General features: G+C 33.3%; 1 protein-coding gene across 1 annotated transcript in view; it reads right to left on the reverse strand.

Annotated features, from left to right (window-relative positions):
- Positions 1-1638: 1638 nt before the first annotated feature.
- Positions 1639-18185, reverse strand: part of IPMK (inositol polyphosphate multikinase) — a 60331-nt gene continuing 43784 nt past the window's right edge. The window contains exons 5-6 of the mRNA XM_038533962.1: positions 8526-8607; positions 1639-6840 (exon numbers count right to left, since the gene is read on the reverse strand). Coding sequence (XP_038389890.1) covers positions 6218-6840; positions 8526-8607 — 705 coding nt within the window. The 3' untranslated portion in view covers positions 1639-6217. The remainder of the gene's footprint in view (positions 6841-8525; positions 8608-18185) is intronic.

The following is an 18185-nucleotide window of genomic DNA, read 5'->3' on the forward strand; positions in this document are numbered from 1 at the left end:
ATAAGTGTCTACATGATGCTTCCACATTCACCATCTTTTTTGTGCCCATCCCAAAGCACTTTGTCATACATTAGTTTAATAAATAACAATTTTAAAGACCCTCCTGGGACACTTGGGTGGTGCAGTCAGTTGATCTCAGGATTGTGAGACAGGTCCCACGTTGGGCTCCACTGCTAAGATTCTCTCTCCCTCTCCATCTGCCTCTGTTCCTGGCACTCACCCTCTCTCTAAAATAAATCAATCAATATTTTTTAAAAAAGAAAAAAGACCTTCCTAACTTCTTTTAGAAACATATAGATTGGACTCAAAACATTTCAGAGTATCCAAACCAGGTCTACCATATCAATTCTGCCAAAAGCAAGTACAACGTAATTAACAGGCATACGCAGACTGTTCAGTTGTCCATTCACACACACAAAAAGCTAACAGCACGAATAACAGAACAAAATTGGTCTGTTATTGCAGGACCCTTAAGACCTGTAGGAGGAAAGTTTAATGGCCCGACATAGCTGATGAAGATTTCTTCCATTCAAGAATGGATAGTATTAACTTGAGCCATTGCTGGCTATATTTTCTCACATTCTTTCTCAGCACTCTCCCTGGCTTTCAAATAGCTCTGGTTGCTTGAATCAATGTAATCCAAGTTCCACTGCACACTCTATACCCAAAGAACTTTTGGAAAATCTTTCTACTAAACAGTGGTACATGGGCCAGCAGCATCACAGACCCTGTCTAGTCCTACTGAATCAGAATCTGCATTTTTAATGAAATCCTTAAATGATTATTTTCACTTACTTCACTTCAGCTTTTATTTAGTTCTTACACTGAGCTATAACTAGGGGACTATGACAATAGGATTCTCTGTTAGTCTCAGCAGCTAGGCAGCCAATCTTAAAAAACTACATCACATAGTATTGCTCTTTCCCACTGTTCACAGTAGCAGGCATAAAAGAGGAATGCTACACAGCCTTCTGGAGCCTTGAATCACAGCTGCAATGAGACTATGAATCCCTCTTCTTCCTCTTGCATTTTATCAGAACTGACTCCACTCATTCACAGCTCTGCTGAATTAAGAATCAGTCCTAGTCCCAATATTTTATCCCATAGTTACACAGTTTTTTTCTACCAGACAGTACATATTTTGAGAACATGTACTGAAAATCTTATGCAGCTTTTAAAAATCCCCCAAACCAAATATGGTGCCTAATATAGGGTAGGTATTTGATAGTATCCTCTCTTTTTATTTAATGAATGAAAATACTTAGGTCACTAATTAAGTAGCTGATTCATCAAACTTCAAATACAAGCAAAACTATCTTACCCCTTCTGAAGTTTACAATTATGTATTTTCACAGACAAGTCATTTTTGTTTCTGCTATAGTCCACTTCTCCTATAAGGTTGATTCCAAAGATTTTGGTACATCTGATAGAAAAATATTTAGGCAAAAAGTTTACATATTTTTTCATTTGTAATGCATATGCTTTTTTCCATTAACAGCTTGTCTTAATCATCTTTGAATCACTAATGATTCCTGTAGTTTTTAGTATATAACATGCACATAAATGTTTGTTGAATGATTAAGTTATTTTTAAATTACCATGAAGTTTGTTAGCAAATTATAATTAATGAAGAAAAGATCAAATGCAAAACATTTTAATAGGTTGTCAAATATACAGTTATTAGAATTATCTAAATATCACTTATAAAAATCAGTATATCACATTAGATGATTCTATAAAATAAAAACACAAATCACACATTGACAATAACCCCTGCAGTCCAAGAATACCCCCATCAATACTACAAATTACAAACACATTTTAAAAAAGAAAGACATTATTTAGACATTTAAGCCAAAGTAACTTTGACTACACTAAATACATTCATTCATCAAGTACAATAAATTTAGCATAGTCACTAATACAATTTTAGGTGCAATTTCACATGCTTTCATAAATCTTCCAGTACAGCTCCTTATAGTAAAGTGTCTTTGTGCACGCCAATTTCATTTATATGCAGGTGCATTACACATCATACTTGAAACTATTTCACTTCATAATTAAACTTGTTAACATGTATTGTAAGTGAACACCAGGCCAAAATTTAACCCCATGATGACAAAGTTTAACAACTAAAAGTTTTCAAAGTATTTCCTAATTTATTTAATCACATGAATGCTATTTCCTCTTATTAGACACTATCAACATAAGTAACAAGAATTTAAACATCAAAAAAAAAATGGAGACTCCAACCTTCCTAAAATATTAACAAGCATTTTAAGTAACAATACTTCACTCTGTAAGTCAAAAAGTAATTTCATTTTCATTGCCAAATTTAAAATATCAATAATTTGAAGATGAGACTGAGGCCTAAAGTATTTGTACTACTTGTAAAACACAAATTTTAAAAATGTGCAGTAATTTGCTTGTGAATATGTAATGGAATGTTTTTCACAGTAATGTTCTGTTAAAACACTACTCTCAATGGGCAGCCTAAAAATAAACGTACCTTTACCGGCAAGAAAGTGAAAAATTAAGGCCTTTTTATCCTATCTATAATTGCTACCTGAACTCAGGAGTCAAATAGAGGTTATAATGCTGCTAAATATTATTTTTAACCTAATATATTGTCAGTTACTTTGTCTCCGCTCATTACCTTATCTCTACACAAATTCAAATGCCAGTTAACTTTATTATTGTTAAATGCATATTTTTCTGTATCTCTATTTTAATTAGGTCCCCAAACCCACCCCATCTAGACAGAATGCAGAAAATGGTTAGGGCTTTGCCTGATTGGTTCACAACTGTATATTCAGGGGCCGAAAATGCTTTATTCGGTAGACATCCACTAAGTATTTTTGAATGAATTAAGTAAAGCCCGGCCTCCATAGGCAACTCTACTTGTCTTCCCAAAGCACTGATAGACAATTGCTACCTCTTTACATGATTAAATTGACATTTTTTGAAGAAACTATAAAAATATTACAGGATGTAGTGGAAGGATAACTGAGGCTACAAACATCAAATCAAGATTAAAGGCACTGGATAAGGAAGATTATTACAAAGCATTGTAAACAATTTTAAGAGCAAATCAAGTTTTAAATTAACAAATGCCTAACTGCTAAAAGAGTACTAAAATGATGACAATGTTTTAAAAAGTGGACAAAATTTTTGCAATTTCACAAATAAAATTGTTTCATTCCATTTTCTTTCATCCTGTATTTTCTACAATATTCCAAATCCTAGAAACAAATGTCTTCAGTTGCATGAAAATAAAAATTACAACTGAAATATCTCTAAAAATTAATTCCTTTTTCTTAAGTTATATTAGGAATTTAATATACTGACATTATAGAGATAGTATGAAGAACATCGTCTTGGAAATCATAAAATAGTAGGTTACACTCAAAGTAAAAAAAAAAAGTTCTTATTCAGTTGAACATAACCTTAAGCCCCAAAATAGGAAATTGTAGTGTAAGAGGCATAGTAAGATCGTTCCAGACACATTAAACAAAGAATAATGAATACTGAGTTGAAAATACCAAGCTCCATGTTAGAGCCATTTTAATATACACATTTTCACAACTGTTTCTTGCAAAACTATTTAGATAAAATATTTAGCACTTATCAATTTTTAATTTATTTCAACCTATGCAACTTCCCACCCATATTAAAATATCAATTAGTGTAAATACTTCATTATAAAACTATTATCCAATTTAAATTTTTATTAGAGAAATGTATTATTCACTATCCACAATTTTTCAAAAGTCCTTTTCATGAGTGCATTCCATAAGAAATACACTAAAATCATTATTTATGTTTCCTAGGGGGGAAAAAAAACTATGATAACCCTATTAACTCAAACTATATCCTTATTATGCTTATTTCTTAAACATGTACATGTTTAAATATGCTTGGTAAATAGTGATCATTCTTCCCCACAGTGGTAAATTTCAGCATAATGTTAAATAACTGGGCTAGATAGTAAAATATTCACATGTAGATTACATAAATACTTACTCTGTGACATGTAAGGTTGACTAATAAAGTAACAGAAAATGGGTATTGGATAACAGTGATAAAAAAATGTAAACAGAATTAAATGTTAATCTCTTCCCTGAAAAACAAAAGATAAAAGCGCTTCTTGTTTTAGTAAAACAAAAGATGATCTACTGTATCAAAAAGGTAAGACTGATTTTTACAAAACTGTATTTCCAAATATGGATAAAGAAAATCTGGAACAGCTGATTCACACTTTATTGAGCTAAAATGTGCAAAAAGTCTGGTAATACTTAAATTTATTAAATTCACTGTATATACGCTGATACCATCCCATACAAAAAAAGCCTCTTGTTAAGACTCAAAACTGTTAATTATCTGAGCTTAAGACTTATTGAACTACTGTCCGAGTAACAACAACAACAACAAAAGTCTATACTGTAGGAGAAAAAAAGTAAAATTAAAAAATTTTTTACTATTTACTAGGACTTGAAATTCATCCTCACAAAAAAAAGCTACAGCCAATACTCATTTAGACAGTAGAGAAAAATATGAAGTCTCTATGAAAAATACTTATACTGACCCTAAGTAAAAAATTTAAAACAAATTTTGCTATAACAAAATGTATATGAATTTTAAAGTAATTCGGGTTTAATAGACTTACTAAGCATAGAATTCACAGAGCATTTGGTACTTCTGTTTGTGCTTAGGTATTTGCAAAGTACACTTAGAGAGGTTGGGAAAGTGAGATAAATATAAAAAAATTGTGATACTTTCCTCCATACCAAAAAAAAGCTGCTTAGAATTAAAACTTGAATTTGTAATTCTAGGGGAAAAAGAGAGGGCAAAAGTCCAACAGCCCACAAATCTAAAACATTTTCCAGGAATATGACAAAACTCTTAACTACTTAGCAGGGTTATTAGTGAATCAAAGTGCAAGTAATGCTTTCATAAATATCTAACATATTTGTAAATTTAATTTCAAAGTTTTAAATGTTTTCAAATAATAGTTATTTTTTAAAATGGTGATATATGTGAACCACATATAATACTTAAAAAAATCTAATTTTTCCAGGAAAAATGGCATCTCCGCCACCTATTACAAAAGTAAATCATAATCTCTCTCTGGAATAGGATATAAAAACATTTTGAGTAAGAGTGAAATAGAAGCATGGATTTAGATATGCACCAAATTCATAGTGATGCACTAATTTACACATAATATTTTTGGTAACACAATACTGGATGGTGTCCTTCACTACTTATTAGAATTCTGAGAATTCTAACATATTTATACTAGTGCTGAACCAAATGGGGACATGAATTTTAAAAGAGAAAATTCTCAATAGCTATTTAAAGGAGAAATAAGACAAAGCTTCAATCATCTATGTTTTGAAGCTGCAGTTAGAGGAAACGATATTTATATGGTTTACAACACCTTTCACAATGTAGTAAATATATATTCCAATTTTAAAAGAAAAACATTATGTTCCTGGCAAATAACTTCTCTTTTCTCCTAACCTTGGCAAGAATAATTATTAGTGACTCTAATTTCAAGATTTTTGTTGTTGTTGTTGAATTATCTTTCTTGTGAAGTATAATATATTGAAATAGGCATATAAATGGAAATTAAAGAGAAAATCTGCTTTTGGAATACAATGATTCTGAATTGCTTTATTAAGAAGCACCTTTTGATATGCTGGTCTGAACTTTTAATATAAAACAAACAGTACTTAACTGTTCTGAAGTAGAATTTTCTCCAGTTTTAATAACTTCATACATAGTAACACTAAGGACATCAACCTGTGCTCTCTAGATTTTTTAAAGTGTTCAAATAATTTAATGAGTTTAGATATGGCTCATTGTCAAGGTTGGGTGGATAGAGATTTCATGACAAACTGGCTACAGAAAGCTAAATAAACTCTTAATGACTGAATAATGGTTTGCATTTTGCTTGAGCCAAACAGATGTTTAAGCCATGTACCACCACATTCCCTGCTTAACATTCCTAAGTTTCTTTATTCTTCATAGTTTTCTAATGAACAAATAATTAGTTTTCCTGAGTAAGATTATAAAAAAGATAACCCTTCTACCAAAAGTATAAAGACAAAATGTAGACTCACAATACAAATTTTTTACATAGCTTTACAAGTGCAGAGATATCGACTGCTGCTCTTATGATTGCCCCATCCCTTAGAAGACTGCAGCAAAGGATTCAATTGTCTAAAATACTTTGCAGCACAGTAATTAAATGCTTCAGCCCATAAACATATCCCTCATCTATTGTGTTGCTAGGGAACACATGAGCAAAATCTATCATTCGCACTTCTGCTTCTGAAATCTCTTGGCAACCAGTGGGAAGATGATAGAAAACTTTTTCCAGTTGGGAAAGTACATTTCCATTTAAATGTTCCTGTGACATGCTTTTCCACCCATTGTCTTGCTCTATATTTTCAACTTCCAATGAAGTCTGACTGTGATGCTTTTTTGAACACATTTTTCTGTGACGAGCATACATCTTGGACAAGCTTTTGCCTACTGAAGCATCTATTTTCCCATTCTCTGTAGAATTTAACACATGAAAGTTATTATTGTACTCCAGGACATCTGCACCTGACAGTTGCCCTTTGGACAAAAACTTTTCTACCAAAGTTCTGTCATTTGATTTTGTAGTAGTTGGCCGAGATGAACCTTCATAAACAAACAGTAATGAACTTGCATAAAAGTTAAGCTGCTTCTGATTTTCAAACCACTGCAGAATATTCTCAACTTTCTGAATACTGGCAGCAACAGCATCTTTTCTTAAGCAGAATCCATTATGAAAAAACCTGGAAACTCCTATAAATAGGAAAATATTGGATTATAATGAAATTATGAACTCGCTATCACCTGGGAAGTGAATTCATCTTAGATAGAATTCTTCAACTTTTTCCCATCACCCCTTGCAATTAACTGAACAGGTAAAATTCTAGTCAGAGAAACTTGGACCTCAAACTTAATTTCTAGTGTGGAGGACTCTCTTACTAGAAAATGACACTTATGTAAAGTTAAATATGTAAAGTGAAATATACTACTTAGATTTAAAAAATTATTACACTAGGATTGGTAGTTTAGTTCTCTATATTCTCTTGAGGAACGTGATAAGATTTGCTTCATTTGCTAGTGTGAGGGATTTTTTAATAAGGTTATTTGTTTGTTAGAATCATACTCAAGAGCTAATCTAAACCTAGGGTCAAATCACAGGCACTTGTAATAGCATCAACAGGGATCCCTGGGTGGCTGGGCAGTTTGGCACCTGCCTTTGGCCCAGGGCGCGATCCTGGAGTCCCGGGATCGAGTCCCGCATCGGGTTCCCGGCATGGAGCCTGCTTCTCCCTCTGCCTGTGTGTCTGCCTCTCTCTCTCTCTCTCTCTGTCTGTCATAAATTAATTAATTAATTAATTAATCTTAAAAAAATTACCAACAGCCAAAATATCAAATAATGAACTATAATAAATCCTTTTGTTCTTAATAAAGTTGATTAAATCAGTCTTCACAAAAGTTAAGCTCTCTTTGGGGATCAACACTACTCCAGGTTGAATATGTTCTTCAAAATTGAGATTTTTAGATGTTTTAACCTATCAGATTATTAATAATCTTTTAAGATTATTTATGCTTATTTTATTATATTTGAGAATTTATGGGTATATATAATTTGATTTCTGCCCTTAAATAGTTTGTTCCTCCACTCTGGGACAGAAATTACTTATAAAAATATATTCATATTAGCCTGCAAAATATTTTAATACAGAGCCAATTGAATATTATCCTGCTGTTGGTTAAGCAAACCAAGGCAAATACTGTTAAGATCACACAGTGTATGTTTGTTTTCTATATATAAAATAAAAATTTTTCTTCAAACTATTTACACTACACATAAACTCTTTCCCATCTTAGGCAAAGCTAAGAATAAGCGTTTAATAGAATAATATTTCCAGAAACCTATTAAGGTATTATTGTTTTTGTAATAGCTTGGTTATTTTAGAAGCATGTATGTTAACAGGCTTTATTTAAACTGCTTCTAAAGCCATTTATTTATTATGTAGTTGTAGAAACTTATAATACACAGTTAAACTACACATGGGAGATTTCAATAAAAATACATTATATACAATAATACACATTTTAAAGTTCTCTTATGTAACAGTATACAGTTTTAATACACTATGATTTACATATTAGGATTTGAAGACAACTCTAGTTTAGGACTTGGACTGTATTACTGGTTCACTGATGTCCATTATTTTTTTTTTATGTATAACAATAAATAAGAAATGAACTAAATGTAAAAGAAAGCATTCATGGATCCATGGTTTTGGTGTATTACAAACCAGGGATTATGATTAATGTGGTTTTATCAATTTAAGGGTTTTTTAGAGTTTACTTATGGATTGAATCACTATAACAAAGAAGAATTAAGATTGAAATTACTTTAGAATCATTTTGAAAACTGTGCAGTAATAGTATGGTTTTTCAATCCTTACCATCCTTTAGAGTTTCTTTTGTTAAACTTCTTCCATAGTGCTGGTTTTGTGTCTCATAGCTATCAGAATGAACATGATAAACCTGTGAGAAAAAGCACTAAATATTAAAAACGAATAGTTCTCGGCTATATGAGATTTATACAGCGATGCAAGGATAGTAAAAGACAGGAAGATCTACACATATTTCATTCTAATGGATTTAAGAAGAAAAATATTGTATTGTATCATATCAATGGATGCTGAAAAGGCATTTAAAAATTTATATACTTGGGACACCTGGGTGGCTCAGCAGTTGAGCATCTGCCTTTGGCTCAGGGCATGATCCCAGTGTGGGGATTGAATCCCGCATCAGGCTCTGCGGGGAGCCTGCTTCTCCCTCAGCCTATGTCTCTGCCTCTGTGTCTCTCATGAAAAAATAAATAAAATCTTAAAAAAAAACATTATGGGGATCCCTGGGTGGTGCAGCGGTTTGGCTCCTGCCTTTGGCCCAGGGCGCGATCCTGGAGACCCGGGATCGAATCCCACGTCGGGCTCCCGGTGCATGGAGCCTGCTTCTCCCTCTGCCTGTGTCTCTGCCTCTCTCTCTGTGTGACTATCATAAATAAATAAAAAAAATTAAAAAAAAAACATTATGAAAGTAGAAAACAGATCCAACACATGGATGCTTAATGCACTTGAAAAAAACTGACATAAAATTATTTAAAAAAATGTATACCCTCTATTGATGAAAACTCTTTAAAAGGAGTTTAAGTGATGAATATTTCCAATATTAAAGAATTATCTATAACATTATCAATCCACCAACAGCTAGCCTCAAGTTTAGAAAAGGAAATAAGGAAGTATCTGTTCTAAAATATAAGAAGCTTTAAGAAAAAGTATTCTACCACAATTTTTTTTTATCATCTATCTAATATTGTTCTGGAATTTCTAGCAAATATAAACTGACAAGAGAAAGGGTATAATAATTTGGAAAGAAGGAGATAAAAATATTAATCTTTGTAGATAATGGTTGTATATTGGAAAATCAACTGAAAAATTAATCAAACAATAAGAACTTGAGTACAAACTAGTATACAGAAATAAGCTTTCATATATACAAATAACCAGTTAGAAAATGTAATGGCAGACCCCATTTACAAGTGCAACAACAAAGAAATAAAACATAGAGATAAACTAAGTAAGTATAAGTCTACATAAAGAGATCTTTAAAACATTCCTAAGACATACACACACACACTTAATGTTCTCAGAGAGGAAATTCAACATCATAAAAGAGATCAATTCTACTTAGTTAACAACTAAAATGTGATTATAACAAAACATCTTTTTTAAACCATATAAGCAAATTCTGAAGTTTATATTAAAAAATAAGAATAGGCAGGAAAAATCCAAATAAGAGTACTGAGGGAATAGCCTTGCCATCCTACTAGATACTAAAATATATTTTATTTATATTTTCCCACTTGATTGAAATATATGAGAAATAATTATATATTTTTAGTGTACATGATTATTTGCTATAACACTGTATAATGATTACTAAGATCAAGATAATTAACACATGCATCACTTCACAGTTAACTCATTTTTTGTGCATGTGTGGTGAGAAGGCTTAAGATCTACTCTCAGCCAATTTCAAATATACAGTACTATATTATTAACTATAGTCATCATGCTATATATAAGATCCTCAGAACTTATTCATCTTGTACCCTCCAACCTACATCTCCCCACTTTCCCCTCCTCTAAACCTCTAGGAGCCACCATTCTATTATTTCCATGAAATCAGCTTTTTTTCTTTAGTTCACTTATAAGTGGTACCACACATCATTTGTCTTTCTTTGTCTGGCTTATTGCACTTAGTATGGACCCTTCAGGTTCATCCACACTGTTGCACAGCAGGATTTCCTTCTTTCTTGTGGCTGAATAATATTCCATTGTGTGTATGTCTGTGTGTGTGTGTGTGTGTGTGTGTGTGTGTACACACCACATCTTCTTTATCCATTCATCTGTAAGTGACACAGGTTGTTTCCATATCTTGGCTATTGTTAATAATGCTGCAATAAACATTGGGAGTGCAGATATCTCCAAGATATATTGATTTCATTAAAACATATTTTTAGAATCAAATACATGAGAAGTTTGTATGTGATAATAGTACTTAAAATCAGTAGAAAAAGATGGATTATTTATTAAATAGCCATAGTGTGATTAGGTAGTGAACTGGAAAAAATAAGTTGTATTTAAACTTTATACCAGAATAAATTCCAAATACATCAAATATCAAAATGCACAAAATGAAATGATAAAAGTGTCCCCACAAAGATGGAAGACTCCTTGAATAACTGATATTAGGGAAAATATTTCCTACCAAAACTCAGAAACTCCCTTTATATACATTGTTTTTTAAAATGTTCATAGTGTTTTTGCCATGCAGAAATCAAAAGACAAGACACAGAGAAAAGGTATTTAAAATTTATATAATGAACAAAGGGCATGATTACTCTTATGGGAAAATGAACAAAGGATCTGAACAGTTCACATAACCCAATCAGCTCTCAAACATACCAGGAGCACAGCCCCTGCCCCAAACCATGAAAAATCATGTCTCAGACTTTGCCAAATGTCTTCCTGGAGCAAAACTGCCCCTGGTTCAAAACCACCACTCTATATATCAAGCAGACTGCCAATATCTACCAAAATATAAATGAATATAAGCCCAGCAATTCCCCTAGGAACTTGTCCCATAAATATGCTAGCATACTGGTGGAATGAGGTAGGCCTCTGTTTACTAATTTGTAATATTATTTAAAAATAGTGGGATCCCTGGGTGGCGCAGCGATTTAGCGCCTGCCTTTGGCCCAGGGCGCGATCCTGGAGACCCGGGATCGAATCCCATGTCAGGGTCCCGGTGCATGGAGCCTGCTTCTCCCTCTGCCTATGTCTCTGCCTCTCTCTCTCTCTCTCTTTCTCTGTGTGTGACTATCATAAATAATAAATAAAAATTAAAAAAAAATAAAAATAAATAAAAATAAAAATAGCAAAAGACTGCAAAAACAATCAAAGGATTCATCAAAGGTAGTTAAATTGGGTAAAAAGGGTTAAATGATGATATAATAACAGGATATAAAACTGTGGAGACATCTTTATGATTTAAATAGGAAAAAAGTAAGACACAAAATCATGTTCAAAGTAGGTTTTATGATCAAAGAACACAATATATGCAGTATTTGTATATATTAAAAATATCTCTGGAAGGATACACCGGGGAAAATATATAGCATCCTATGTGTAAGGTGACTTCTCACTGTATATGTTTCTATACTTTTGGAATCTGAAGCATACAACAATGTATCTTCTTAAATATTAATATATTTTTAAGAGATTCATTTACTTATTTTTGAGAGAGAGAGTCTGTGCACAAGTGGAGGGAGGTACAGATGGAGAGAATCTCAAGCTAACTCCCTACTGAGCGCAGAGCCTGATCTGGGGCTCATTCTCATGACCCAGTCTTGGTCAGCAGCAAAGATATTTGTAAATCAGAAGATATACCCCAACTTTGAAAATATCTATATATGTAGCCAAAAAAATTTTTTTAAATCTACTTTTCTTTCTTTTTTTTTTTTTTTAAATGGAAAGGAGAATTGGACAGGAGTAGGACAGACTAAGAACAAGACTTTTGAACAAGCAAAAGTTGGGGTGCCTGGCTGGCTCTCTCAGTGCGGCATGTGACTGACCTTTAATCTCAGGGTTGTGAGTTCAAGCCCCACATCAGACATGGAGCCTACTTAAAAACAAACAAAATGAAACACAAACAAAAATGAAAAACAAAACAACAAGAAACAAGCAAAAGCAAGTGCTAACCTTCCTGGATCATATTTCAATATATGAATTGAACTTAAAATGTCAGGAGCAAACAAATTCAAGTATCTTTAGCAAAACACCTAAAAAGATATACAGAATCTGATCTTTAGACAATGCAATCAATACCAAAAGAGAAGAATCTTTTCCACAAGTAACTAGTAATCAGTGATTAAGAAAAGGTACTTCTCTCCAAAAAGTATTTCTTTGTCAAAACTTAAAGCTGTTGCCATAAATATACTGGAACATCTGAAAATTAAGTCATTTAAAATCTTAAATTATATGTTTTAAAGATATTTCAGGTAAGTTTCTATGAACTATATTTTAATTACTTTAGGCTAATAAATCCCTGTAATTACATAGGACTTGTTTTCAGAATCAATACAAAACTGGAAAATTAAACAAGAATGTATACAATAGTTAATCTATAAGGACACTACCTCAAAAATCAGTAAGTCCTAAAGCAAGTTACTGATATACTCACTTCTCTCAAGTCTGATACTTTAAGATACTATATACCCCACCTACCTACATACAGTATATTCCAGTCACCTTACATAAACTCCTGTTTCACAATATGGTCTTCTTCTCAGTTTTCTACCTATTAGAAACTTTCTCTTGTTGCCAGTTCAAAAGACAGGTATCCCCTGCTTTTCAAAAGTTTGTGTTATGCCACTTTACTTTTACAAAAGAACTACATTAATATCTGTTTTTGCTAGTCAAAAGAGATCAAAAGAGGATTTTCACTTCTATAAAGAAAAGCAAAAAGTGAAAATAGCGTTTAATCAAATCTTTCATAGGAACACTCTACTTTCAGAGAGCAGGGAAAAACTGTACTATCTTTTCTAAAGTCACCCTATAACCTTCCTCTCTTGATTCCCTTGCTTTTATAGGGACTACTCTATTTCAACCTCTTTTGTAACAGATATTCCAATAACCCTTGTTATTAAATCAATGGTGAGTCTTTTTTTTAAGATTTCTTTTTCATATTTAAAGTCCTCTCTACACCCAGCATCCTGAAGCCAAAACTTGTATGCTCCACTAACTGAGCCATCCCGGTGCCTCAAAATTCATCTTTCTTTTTAAAGATTTTTTCTTTTTTAATTTCAATTTTAGCTAACAGACAATGAGATATTGGTTTCTGGAGTAGAATTCAGTGATTTATCACTTACAATACCCAGTGCCCACCACATCAAGTGTCCTCTATAATACCGATCACCGATCTATCCCATCCCCACCCACTTCCCTCCATCAATCCTCAGTTTGTTCTCTATCATTAAGAGTCTCTTCTGGCTTGCTTCCCTCTCTCCTTTTCCCCCCTCTTGCTATACATCTGTTTTCTTTCTTAAATTTCACGTAAGTGAGATTACATGGTATTTGTCTTTCTCTGACTTATTTCATTTAGTATAATACACGCTAGTTCCAACCACGTTGTTGCAAATGGCAAGATTTCATTTTTGAGTCTTATCATCTACACCATCTTGGGATCAATGTATAAATAAAGTATAATTACTGAAAGTTATTAAAAATAAAGAAACCCTAGGGGTGCCTGGATGGCTCAGTCAGTTAAGTGTCCAACTCTTGATTTCAGTTCAGGTCATGATCTCAGGGTTGTGAGACTGAGCCCTGTGTCAGGCTCTGGGCTGGGTGTGGAGCCTGCTTAAGATTCTCTCCCTCTTCCTTTGCCCCTCCCCCTGGCTCATTCACCCTCTCTCTCAAAAAAATGTTTTTAAATAAATAGAAAGATACTAAATCAGCACAGAAAATTGGCAAATTATTCTACCTACACAACTTCTTCTATTACTGGTTGAGCAGAACAGAAAAATATTTAAATGTATTTTAAATATTTGATATATTTGGTAAACTTCAGTCTAGTCAGTGACATCAAGGGATTTTTTGTTTTAAGGCAGACTTCCCTGGAGGGAAATTTTTACACTTTATAGAGTATTAATTATAAAATTATCTAACTCTATTATTAGTCTATAAACCCACTATGACTAAAAAAGTCAAATTTACCACCTTCCAAAGAAATAAACTATTTGAGAAATTTAACTCTAACATTACTCTTATTAAAATTCAAGGTTTATCTTCCAATTTTAATATCCTAGAATTGTCTAAGCAAATCTATATTCACATCATTTTCATTTTTTAAAAATTTTTATTTATTTATTCATGGGAGACACATAGAAAGAGAGGCAGAGACACAGGCAGAGGGAGAAGTAGGTTCCATGCAGGGAACCCGATGTGGGACTCGATCCCCAGACTCCAGGATCACACCCTGAGCTGAAGGCAGATGTTTAACCCCAGGCGTCCCTCATTTTCATTTATCATCTCATACTTTAATCATAACCTTTCTCAGATAATTAAACAATATGTTAACTACTATGTAAAGGAAGTTACGAGAACAAAAATAACAGGAACACAAATTGATCCAGTATGATCCCCACTAAAATCCTAATTGGCATTTTTTGGCAGGAATTGACAATTACAACTTAATTCTAAAATGTATGTGTAAATTTAAAGATGATCCAAAATTAGCCAAAACAATCTTGAATAAAAGAAGAATAAAGTTAGAGCTGTTAAGATTTCTGATTTTAAAGCTTACTCCAAGGCTACATTAATAGACATTGTGGTTCTAAAAAAAAAAAAAACTGCAAATCATACATTTGATAAGGGGTTAATATCCAAAATATATAAGGTACTCATAAAATTTAATAGAAAATATAAATTGGGTAGAGCTACTATGCAAAACAATATGGAGATTACTCAAAAAATTAAAAACAACTACCATATGATCCAGCAACTCTACTTCTGGGTATATGTTCAAGGAAACAAAAACAAAATATCGCAGAGATATCTGCGTCTCCATATTCACTGCAGCATTATTCACTATAGCCAAAATATGGAAACAACCTAAATGGCCACCAATAGATGAATGGATAAAGATATGGTGTACATATATACAACGGAATTATTATTCATTCATGAGAAAGAAAAAAATCCTGCCATTTGAAACAACTAGGGTGCACCTTAAGGGCATTATGCTACATAAAATAAGCCAGACAAAGAAAGACAAGTACTTCATGGCATCACTTATGTGTGGAATCTCAAAAAAAAAAAAAAAAAAAAATCAAACTCATAGAAACAGAGTAAAAAAGTGGTTGCCAAGGGCTGGGAGGTGGGGAAATAGGGTAAAGTGAGTAAAAAGGTACAAACTTTCAGCAACAAGATGAATAAAGTCCTGAGGATCTAATGTAAAATAAGGTGACTATAGTTAATAACATTGTAGTGTATAACTGAGATTTGCTAAGAGAGTAGAATTTAAATGTTCTCACACAAGTAAAAGATAAATATGTGAGGTAATTGATGTGTTAATTAACTAGCTGGGCAGAATCCTTTTAAATGTCTATGCATATTAAATCACCATGATGTACACTTTAAATATCTAATAATTTTATAGGTCAATTATGCCTCAGTAAAGGTTAAATTTTTTTAAAATGTGATACTGGCATAAAGACATAATATGAATCAAAAACACAGAATTGAAAATCCAGAAATAAATTCTCACATTTATAGTTCACTTATTTTCAACAAGGGTGTCAAGACTATTTGATGAGGTCTTGAAAGAACGGCCTTTTCAACAAATGGTGCTGGGACAACTAGATATCCATATGCAAAAGAATTAAGTTTGTCGCCTTCCTCAAACCACACCCTCAAAATAAACTTAAAATGCATCACATAGCCCAATGTAAGAACTAAAACTATACAATCTTTAGAAGAAAAATAGGAGTAAATTTTCATTCCTTTGGGTAGGCAATGTTTCTTAGCTATAACACCAATGGCATAGGTAACAAAAGAAAATGAAAAAAATAAATTAGATTTCAAAATGAAAACTTCAAAGGAACTGTCAACAAAGTAAAAGAATGGGAGAAAATATTTGCAAATCATATATCTGATTAGGGATTTGTATAAAACTCATTAGTAAAAAGACAACCCAATTTAAAAATAGGCAAAGCATTGGAAAAAACATTTCTCCAAAGAGGATATACAAATAAGATCAATAAGCACATGAAAAGACGCTTAACATCATTAGCCATTAGGAAAATGTAAATCAAAAGCATAATGAGATACTACTTCACATCCATTAGGATGGCTATGGTTTAAAAAAAAAAAAAGGCAGTAACAAAGGCTGCACAAGGATGTGAAGAAATTAGAACCCTCATACATCACTGGCAGGAATGTAAAATGGTGCAGGAACTTTGGAAAAACACTACAGCAGTTTCTTAAAAGGCTAAACTTAAAACATAGGACCCATCAATTTCAAACTTAGAAATCTACCCAAAGGAAATAAAAACATATTCACATGTAAAAACTTGTGCATGCATGTTCATAAAAGCATTAATAATAGCCAGAAAGTGAAAACAAACCCAATGTCTATCAATAAATGAATGGATAGGGACTTTCAGCAAGATGGCGGAAGAGTGGGAGACCTCATTTAATCTAGCCCCTTCAATTTATTTAAAGAACTATCAAAGTATTCTGAGCACCCATGAATTCACCTTGGGATATAAGAAAAGAGTCTCTGGAACTTTACAAGTAAAAAAGCAACCACTTTTTGCAAGGTAGGAGGTGTGGGGAAGAGAATCTGAGAGAAAATAGGGGAAAATAAATGGAGGGGAGAGCCTCTCTAAGCTGTATATAGCCCAGGAAGGCAAAATTGAAACCTTGAGAAAGTTGCTTTAGTGAGAGACATCCCTGGTGCTCTGGTGGTGAAACTGGAAGAATTCGGGGGGCGGGGTGGTGGTGGTGAAGGACAGTGTGGTCTCAGGACCCTAGAGTCACAGAATTAACGGGGGTTCCTGAGATGGTGGAGTTCCCAAGCAGTGGAGCAGTGATACTGGTTAGGATCAGCAAATCCAGGGGAGGCTCTCAACTTGGGTTAGCCATAGACTTCAAGCCCAGCAGGACGATCAGGGGACTATCTCTACCCCGGGAATCTGCAAAGGACTGGAATGCAGGCACCCTCCACCTCCCCAAAGGGAGAGGGTAAACACAGGATCCTGACAGGTGGCCTCAGTGCCAGCACCCTACATAGTGCCATGGGGTGGGATACTCTGACTTCCCAGGGGAGGATCAGTGTGGGCACATACAGCCACCCCAGTTAAAAATGAGGACCTTTTGTCCCTGAGGGTTTGCTGAGGAGCCGGGCTGGAGATCAAGGTGCAGCCATTTTTGTTTGGATTCTCTAAAGAGGCAAGGAAAACCTTCAGGAATCAAAAACACACAGGATCAGCTTACGCTGAGCCACACCTCCTGGCAAGGGGTTGTGCAACTCCAACCAGGCAAAGACATCTGAGAAACCAGGCAGCAGGCCCCTCCCCCAGAAGATCAACTGGAAAGAACAGGTGCACAGCAAATTTACAATTGCCACAAGACTGTAAAACTCTAGCACTAGGAGAAAAGCGGTTATAGAATGAATATATAGAATGAAGCTTTTTTTCTCATGATTTGTTTATCTCTCAATTAAAATTTTTTCCATTTTTTCCTTTTCAAATAGTTTCTTATTTTAAAAACTGTTTTTTAAATCTTTTTTTAACTTTCTTTTTTTATACTTACACTTCATAGATACTTCATTTTTGGCTTCCTTTCATTCTGTTCAATTTTATTTTTGTATATATATAGGTTTTGCTTTCCAATTTTGGGAAATATTGTCTTCAAGCACACAAACCAATACACATTTAGGAACAAGTGGATCACTGTGTTTTGTCCACCCTGTGAGATTATATTCTCTTTTCCTCC

Source organism: Canis lupus, chromosome 4 (assembly GCF_011100685.1).
Source record: "Canis lupus familiaris isolate Mischka breed German Shepherd chromosome 4, alternate assembly UU_Cfam_GSD_1.0, whole genome shotgun sequence".
Taxonomy (NCBI): domain Eukaryota; kingdom Metazoa; phylum Chordata; class Mammalia; order Carnivora; family Canidae; genus Canis; species Canis lupus.